Here is a 9,594-nt window from a genome sequence, read left to right as displayed (position 1 = left end):
CCTTTTTTGTGCAATTGTTTTGCGATAAGCTAGAAAACGGCAGGCTGGCAAGGCTGGTTCTTGGTTCCCAGAGGGACTAAACCCTTTGGGCCGTCCTGTGGGATGAAATCGGGGAGTGAGCACAGTAAGATTCCTTGATAAAGAACAGCAGTGTCCAAATGCATCATCTCAAATACGGGGAAATTGACCTTGTGTTTTTCCTTATAAAACGTAAGTGTATATTTAAGCATCGGGCATTTGTGTTGCAAACTCAACACATTAGCTGTCCCTATGTCTAGAATCCTGTTTCCGAGCAATTAGGCAGTCATCCTGAGTGGAGTTGTTTCATACACCTTTGGCGCAAATAAGTGAAGCAGCCATTACACAATTCACCCAGCAAATTTGGAAAGACGATGCCTATTTTTCTCCTGTGTGAATCCTAAAACAATCTACAAATATATAGGTTTAATGTGATCACCTCACCGGCACAGCGGAGGCAGCCATTTTTGTGGAGCCGAGGAATATGCTTGGTAGTCCCTTCATTGTCGGCTAACGATATCACTATGCAGCCTCAGTAAGGTCACCGGTTCCAGTTGCATTGGTAGGGAGAATAATCGGTCCACAACATGGCTACCTGCTGTGTACCTATGAAGGAGACGGGTTTACTTAAAGCAAACTTCTTGCATGACTGAAAAAGGAAAAAAAAAAAAAAGATGAAAATCTAATTTGATGGTAGATTTTTTTTCCAAAGAAATATGCCTAGGCTTGTGCTTTGTTTTGTCCAGTAAGCCATAATATAAGTGTTAATTGAATTGCACTGTGCCCATACGTATTTATAAGTGTCCGCTACGCAGCACCGTTTTCTGACAAGCCCCCTGCAGTAACGAATGTTCAGTATGGAAGCTGGCCACCGATAGTGGCGAAAATCGTGCTGCTTAGCGGACGCGGCCTGTGTGTGTGACCTGAGGAAACCGGATTCATCTGTGACCTCTTTGTAGTATCGTGGCGTAAAGCCCCAGGTGGACGGTGAAGAATAATTCAGGTGACCAGAAAAGCCTGCACTGATATAACCATTCTTGTCTCTTACGGCTTTTGTGAATAGTGGTCTGCGTCACATGCTATGCCCTTCCAGCTTTGATTTTCCCCCCTCCCTTATTTTTTGATTACCCCGTTGCCTCCCCGTCATTTCCAATCACCAACGCTATCATTTCTCCCCTTAACGCTTACCTGCTGATCCGACTACCCAGTAGCATAAGTTATGGATTATTTTTATTGGTTATTTTGGGGGGGGGGTGTGGGGGGAGCCTTGTGAAAGGGGGTGGCGCTTTTATGTTTTATAATTCAAGTTTTGTCATTGGAAAATAGTGTGTTATATGGGGCGGGAGGGAGTGGGTAATAAGTGAGTTTTGTGCAATTAGCTATGCTACTGGCAAACAATAAAGCCTACCTTGGTAATTACCACGTTGTGCTGATTTGACTTCGAATACTGTGCGCTGAACTTATCTCCTCTTAGGGGCCCATTTATCAAGGAGTTCTATCATACGCAATGAGTTTTAAAAGACGTTGATAAATGAGCCCTTATTCACCTGCTCTACTCTAATGTTATATTGTCCTGCATCGTATCCAAGGGCTGCCAGAGCTGCGGTCCTGAAAGTGCGCTGAATACAAATGAGTAGGATAGGAAGCAACTATCATTTTTACATTCCTTAAGGGAAGTATCTGCAAATAAGGTTAATTCTGTTTTTGTACTGGTGGTTTTTTTTTATATATCCATTTTAGTGTATTGTACTAATGAGGGAGATGCTTATCTGGAAGCCCATAGTATAGATTTAGACCAGGGGTGGGGAACCTTTTTTCTGCCGAGGGCCATTTTGACATATATAACTTTATTTGTGGGCCCAGAGCAGGCCACGCCCCTCCGTGTGATGTCATACGAGGACGGGGCCACAATCGCCGGTGATTACAGCAATGCCTGAAGCATCCTGAGGATGCTCCAGGGAGCTGTAAGGGCAGCGGTGTGCGTCTGAAGTGTCCTACGGATGCTCCAGGCAGCACTGCTGCATAGATTATGGCTACCGGCTGCCATTATAGGCACCCTGCTAGCCAGATGAGGATAGCAGAAAAAAAACTCAGAGGGCCAGACCAAATGATTCTGGGGGGGCCTTATACGGCCCCTGGGCCTGAGGTTCCCATCCCTAATTTAGATGAACATATAGACCCCATGGTTTTGGGCCAGCATGAAGAGGGCGGAGGAATTGCAGGGTCAGATCCCTTAGGGGTAGGGCTGGTTAAAGTTAGATGATGGGAGGTGTTTTATGTATAAAGCAGTGAAGAGGACGTGGAGAAGTTGCCCATAGCAACCAATCAGCTTTGAAGTAGCATTTATCAAGTACAGTCTATAAAATAATAGGTAGCTGCTGATTGGTTGCTTATGGGCAACTTCTCCACGCTGTTAAACCCCAGAGTGAAGCTTGTGCGGCGCTCCAGTCATTGAACTGTAAAATAAAAAGAACTATACCAAGTTGGGTAATATTGGGTGATGTCTGTTCAGGGTCAGCAGGATACTTTTATTAGCAATCAGGGGAATGACTGCTCCATTACTTGTGGAAGCAGGAGTCTAGTGAAAGTCAGACAGGTGCTAGGGATAGGAAGGGTAATCTAGGATACTGACTGCAGGGACGGTTTGCAGTCTCCTGGGTCTCTGGTTTTACATATTGGGTCGATAGATTGCTGGAGGGTCGCAGAAGGATCATGGCACATACTGGCAAAAAGGACCTGCAAGGTAGAATGTTCTGCGGTACCTTGAAAACAGCTGGAGCTTATGGCGGTACAGAATCTAGTAGGGGTGAGCTGCACCTTCATGGTGAAGGCAATAGCTACGCATGGCGAGAAGTTGGTTTGATGGCTGATGGAAACTACACTATAAGGACTTGGGGGCATGAAGGTAGTCACAACGTGGAAGACTCTTTATGTGGGGAACAAGTCTTCATTGTGGGAAATGGGGAGGAGTGGGGTGTGAAATAACTGGTACTCAGGGCCTGATTCAGAGCCGGACGCTCTGAATCAGGACCCTCCTACCTAAAAATGGAGCGGCCTCCTGGCCGCTCGCATAGCTGTGGGTGACCACCCACAGCTTATGCGAGCAGCCAAAAAGATGGACGCGATGGTCAAGACCATTGCGACGAGACCCTGCGGTAGGGTCTCGCTGCCGTAAGCCCAGGAGTGCTTTTGGCTCTATCAGAGCCAAAAGCACTCCCTCTGACATCACTAGTGATGTCAGTGGGGCCGGACCCAGACGGTACGCCTCCGTCTGGGCAGCAACGCCATCGGCACGCCCACCAAAGGGGGTCGTGCTGTCAGTCACCATCGACAAGACCCTGTCGCTATGCAGATCTCGCGCATGCGCGCGACGGAGGCTCCCTCCGTCGTGCGCATTAGGGCACCATCGACCCGCTTGCGAGCGGGTCTGAATTAGGCCCTCTGGCTATAAATGGGGATTGGATGTTTCTGGTACCAGAAACTGATTGGTATCTTACTTTTAGACAACTATATCTATAATTTGGTGGAGGCAGTGTTGCTGGACCTGGTACTGTGAGAGCAGATGTATCACATGTACAGATTAATGGGTCCTCAATGCAGACTGATAGCCGCATGGTAACACTGACTTCAGATTCCATATAAAAAAAGAAAATATACTGTTGCAAGTCTATACTAAATAGCAATCGGAGTTCTAGGAAGGCAATATGCATTTTATTATAAATGTTAAAGGTGGGGGCAAAATAAAACCTTTACAATTCAAAAAGCATGATCATCTAGTTGAGAGGATACATTAAAGGTGCGTACTACACACGTAACGATTGTTTGAACGATTTAACTATAACGACATCGTTATCGTTCAAAAAATCGTTCAGTTCCTGAGTTATAACAATGAACGAGAATCGTTCAAGCGCGCTCCCGTTTGTAGTTCATTTCAGACTGTCCAACATAAAGATTTTCATTAACGGAGGGAACATTTTTCGTTCATCGTTGTAAAAATCGTTTATTACACTTAAAAAAATCATTCACTTTTCAAGAGAAAATCTGACAGATAATCGTTGGTTACAAAATCATTACGTGTGTATGCACCTTTACCTGTAAAAAGAAAATCTGGTTTTCAAAGACAGAAGTCGCAAATGAGACAAACATGTATTGTCAAGTACTTAAACTGCAGGAGAAATAAAACTGATGATATTGGGCCAATAAAGGACAAACTAGGAAAACTGTAGATGACAAAGAGCTGATGGTATAATTTTTTTTTTTTTTTTTCTTCATCTGTTCATAAAGGAAGAAAAAACAGCAAACCGGTTGTCTAGTAACAGACAAGTAACATTTAATGCTATATAAAGTATATCATAAGAATGTTTAGCTACATCCAAACATGGGATGCAGTCAATATCCCAGCCAGCGGGATGCCGACGTTTACCATACTGTCCCAGAATCCCAACACTGGCATCCCAAAGGTAAGTAGCGGGGTTAGGGATGGCCATCGACTATTCGTAATCATCGATGGTTTATGGCTGATGTCTAATGTTTTTCCCAGCGATGGTGGAGAACCAGATGGTTTGGAAGAAAATAACCAAATATTTTTTTGTTTTTTTAATATATATTTACAAAGTGCTGGGACACTGAGCATAGCTGTGCCCCTGACGCATGTGGAGCCATGCCCCCTGGTTCTGATTGGCCCATGAGCCAGTCTGATAGAACAGGGGTGACAATCGGTTTGGTGGGGACATCGATGGTCATCCATTGCATAGTTGGTTACCATACCGATGGCCATTCCTAGTTCGGGGGAGGGTTAGGTTTAGGCATCGGGACGGGACGGGTAGGGGGAAGGTTAAGATACTGATCGACAAGTGTCTGTATCGGGTTGGGTTTGGGATGCTGCCGGTCAGAATCCTGACCGTAGCAGGTAAGCTTCCTAAAACTAACACTGAACTCTTCCCTCGCTAGTGCCTAACACTAACCTCCGATACTTACCTTCGGGATGCCGGTGGTCGGGATACTGGAGCCGGTATCCCGATGCTGGTATCTTGACAGTCTGCATTCCGTACGCCGACTACATTTTGCCTATATCCTAACCCTGTCGGGATTTTGACTACCAGAATCCCGTATCCTATCCCCTGAACATGATTTGGACCAATCGGGAACCTGGCCCAGATGGCTTCTATCCATATGTGCTAAGGGAGCTAAGTTCTGTAATTGATGTGAAGAATTTGGGTTTTGCCAAAGAGTCCTGTGTCCTTCTGACAAGTTTTAGGCGGTATCAATTGCAGGACGAGATTGTAAGCTTGATTCAGAGAAACAGATTCTTCCCACTGCTTGTAACGCACAGAGGATATGCGACAATATGCTAATGTTGCGGATGCCAGGATTTGTATTGAGATGCCCACAGGTGCCATCACACATCCAAGTAACCCCGTACACAGATGTCTATAATCGTCCATCTGAGTAACCCTATGAGCGCGCAGAATGGCTGCATGAGCCGAGACGTGTTTTGTGCATACGGAATCACTGATGCAGGGAGAAACACGCCTGTGGTTTTGGCGGCACACCCTGTGATCTCCACCAAATGGCTCTTAACTGTCAATCACTCTGCAAGTAAGGAGTCGCTGCTTGCGCTAATGGACTTTGATGCACGGAGCAGCTTACCGATAATCGCTCAGCTGCGTTCATATTGGTATTGCGTTCTTCACTGAATCAGGCCCTCTGCCATTTAGAAAAGACAGATGTATTACTTAGTGATGGGTAACATACCGAACAACTACTACGGCACTAATGCATCTCCTCATATTGTACTTAAGCCAATAGGCACTGATGCACTAAATAATCCAGAATGTCCATATGAACTGCACACCAGAGATGTGGATTTGGGTAGAACATCAACAATTCCACAGGAACTGCATGTGCACTTCCCCTTCCAGGCCAGATAAGGTCGCAGCTTGGAGGAGAAGGGCTTCTCTCTCTTTTTAAATGAAATCTACCCGGTACACAAACTCCCTTTGGCTTGTTTACCATACAGAGCAGGCCTGAACACTTGGATAGATGGATGTAAATTGCAGATAGAATGTCACTCCCATTGTGTGCATACTATTGATAATCTGTATGTTACAGAAGGTATATGGTGCAATAGTCCAGCATCCAGAACAGGAGGTGATGCTGCAAAGCTCATGTTTCCAATAAGACAGACCACAGGAGGGATTGCACACAGGGTAAAGACCATTTGTGCTGGTCTTTTTTGGGGACAGGTGGGTACCCTGGTGCATGGCACTGTGGGGACAGGTGAGTATCTGTAAATGACATTGTATAATGTTATTGAAAGTTTATACTATGAAATGACGTCTATGAGGAGAGACAGGAAATATATAAGTCCTGAGGATGGCACAGGAGGTGGGGGTAGAGGGTGAGGGCACCCTCTGCACAGTGTAGGGTAGCAGCCAGCCTGGAGATTGTGCATGTGATGACCCACTCATCGCCTGGGCGCTGAGTACCGTCCCCCATGCGGCATGGACTCTGTAGTAAGTACACCAGCAGCATCACTAAGCACAGCGCCGCCAGCAGGCAGCATACAGCATATATGTGTCACTGTCAGCGCTCTGAGTGCGGGGGCCGTGTCTAATGACCTCAGAATAACACAGTGCTCTTCCACCAATCAGCGAGGGGCTTTGTTATTTTCTTTAGCAATGAGCGAGCAATGACAAGTCGGGCGAGCCAATCATGCGGCGCAGTCTGATGATGACTGGCCAATGAGGGCGAGAGGGGGCGGGGCGATTGGCGCCTGTAGCGTACACTGCATCAGTGTCCGCTCACTCGTCCAGCTGCGGCGGCTTCTTACTGATCCTCTGCTGCAGGATGGCGACAGCGGCGGCCGCAGCCAGCAGCGCGGAGAGGGGAGTGCTGGTGAGTGTCTGTGACCCCCTGGCTGGCTGTGGGTGTATGTGTGTATATATATATATATATATATAAATATTTTGCAGTGGGGCTGCAGATCAGACACCTTGCCTGGGTGAGCTTACACTCTGCCTGGTTGTGCCATGACACCTATGACCTGTATTTGTGCACAGCTGCCTATATGTGTGATTATTACATACCTGCCTGGTTAGTACATATCCTGTTTGGCTATATGTTAGATTGTATATGCATTTTTTTTATTATTGCATTTTAGAAGGAGAGAGAAAAAAAACCCAGCCATCTGCAACGCCTGCTCTTCCATACTGTGACTGTCACACACACACACTAGGTTTACCGGTGGTTGCTTGGCTGCAGTGCAATAGGTTCAGATGACTGCTGCATACCTACACCACATAGTGGCAGCATATGTGTGTGTGCATGTCACACGTGTGGCCGTACACGGCTGAGCTGGTAGCAAGCACTTAGTAAATGAGATGAAGTAGTTGTAGGTTATTCGTGTTAAACTGACGCCAGTACTAGCCGGCGGTGCCACCTCTGTTCTCTCGTAGTAGGTGAGGGTCTTCATCTGGTATGAACCTTCCCATAGATGCCTATCCTGGGTCTGGTGTGGTGGTTGGGGGGGTATACTGGTAGTGCGGGAAGTGGCTGATACACTACCATCACTCCCTGTAGCATACTGTGTCTGGGGTGTGTCCATTCTGTGTATCAGGTGTGTGATGTTTGTGTACATAACATCCCAAACTCCCTGGTAAGGGTCCATCCATGCCTTGGTTCCTGATGCCCCCACGGCTAATGACTATATGAGGAAGTCGCTGCACCCGGTGTGTGCTGGCGGCCGGGCTAGATGCTTATCATTGCAATGACTAGAGGACAGCGGGGCTCAGACTGAGTGGATGCTGCCACCCTGTCGGCAGATGGATGTGTCTCTGGGCTCCTCTTAGCCCATTGTTACTGACCGTGCCATGTATTGATAACCAGCCTCCAGCCAACTGTGCACCCCCCCCCATCCCCCATTGTAGAACCACTTACTTCTGGGTGGCATTCATAGCTGCTGCAGAACGTCTTTACAGGCAGCTGTGGCTAGTTCACTCCGACTGCTGACGCCTGGTTGCTGGGTGGTAGAGAGAATGGTGACTGGATGCTGGGCTCAACACAGGACAACCGGGGGAGGGATTCGAGTCTTGGCTCTTATTTATAGGTTACATAAATACAGGGGCTATTGGTGTCTTGCAGGAATAAGATCTTTAGGCATGCAGATGGTCACTGCTGATGAGAGGATATTACACAATGTACATTGGGCGTCACTGGCCTATATATACAGTGCAATACACACAGATGGACTGGTCCCATCCGGCCATCTGTCCCTTTAAAACCAGTCCTGGCCGATTCACTTATTTCCCATGTGAATCGGATGGAACATTGTTCTCCATTTATCACTGTATACAGCGGTAGGAGTCTCGCTGTGCGTAGATGTCGGTGTCATGTATATTGGTTACGTGCTGTTATATACCCATCTGATAACTTGTATACAGAGGAGCAGAGCGGCATTTGTTACCACTTAGGAGCGTTACTAATTGGGCAAGGCAAAACCCAGGAGTCAGGCGGTCAATGTGCTTTAATTACTCATGTGCTTGTAGTAGTTCCTGATGGGCTCTATAAAAGGATTTTGCTGGCTTCTACATGTGACTGACTGGCTCCCGTTGTCCTTAGCAATGTGTCTGATTTTGAGCAATGGTGGAACTGTACTGTACCCCTGAGATCTGGTGACTGTGGAGGCCATTGGAGTGCACTGAGCTCCCTGTCCCGAGAGGACGTGCGCTGTGTGACATGGCGTGTTCACCTGCGCACACTGCCGTTGAATGATGGGCAGACCGCGGCCATAAATGGATGCACATGATCTGTAACAATACTGAAGTAGGCTGTAGCATTTAAATAATGGCAAGAAAACATATCCCCCCTCACTATTACACCCACCTCACCAGCCTGAATTGCTGACACATGACAACCTTATGCGTGTCGCAGCAGAAATCAATATTTGTCAGACCGGCTGCCATTTGTCCAGTATACATCTGTCTAGTGTTGGTGACCCTGTGCCCACTGTAGCCTCAGTTTCCTGTTCTTAGCTGACAGCAGTGGCACCTTTTGTGGTCTTCAGCTGCTGCAACCCATCCACTTCAAGGTTCCACGTCCCCTGTGTAATGCGATGCTCTTCTGCATACCATGGTATTTGAGTAACTGCCGTCTTCCTATCAGCTTGAACCAGTCTGGCCATTCTACTGCACCCTCTCTTTTAACAACAGAACTGACGCTCACTGGAGGTTTTCTGTTTTGCGCACCACTCTTTAGAGACAGTTGTATATGTGAAATCCCAGGTAATCAGCAGTTTCTGAGATACTCGAAACACTCCTCCTGGCACCAACAGTCATTCCACGTTCAGTGACTTTGAGCACATTTTATTTCCCATTCTGTTGTTTGGGCTGAACAACAACTGAACCTCTTGACCATGACTGCATGGTTTGTTTGTTTTTTTGCATTGCGTTGCTGCCACAGGACTAGCTGATTAGATGTTTGCATTAATCAGCAGGTGTACCCACTAAAGTAGCCTCTAAGCTTGTATGTGTGTGTGTGTGTGTGTAATATATAGCGTTCCCGTTAGGCTGTTTCAGC

The 9,594-nt window shown here is 46.9% G+C and overlaps 1 protein-coding gene across 1 annotated transcript in view; it reads left to right on the top strand.

Annotated features, from left to right (window-relative positions):
• The first annotated feature begins 6,777 nt into the window (after window positions 1–6,777).
• The window catches only part of ROGDI (rogdi atypical leucine zipper), a 60,510-nt gene continuing 57,693 nt past the window's right edge, over window positions 6,778–9,594 (top strand). Inside the window, exon 1 of the mRNA XM_088464640.1 lies at window positions 6,778–6,915. Coding sequence (XP_088320766.1) covers window positions 6,868–6,915 — 48 coding nt within the window. The 5' untranslated portion in view covers window positions 6,778–6,867. The remainder of the gene's footprint in view (window positions 6,916–9,594) is intronic.

The sequence above is a fragment of the Taudactylus pleione genome, unplaced genomic scaffold (assembly GCF_031769625.1).
Source record: "Taudactylus pleione unplaced genomic scaffold, aTauple2 ptg000061l, whole genome shotgun sequence".
In the NCBI taxonomy this organism is placed as follows: Eukaryota; Metazoa; Chordata; class Amphibia; order Anura; family Myobatrachidae; genus Taudactylus; species Taudactylus pleione.
Note: the sequence above shows the minus strand (reverse complement) of the source record. Positions and strands in the feature narration are given on the sequence as shown.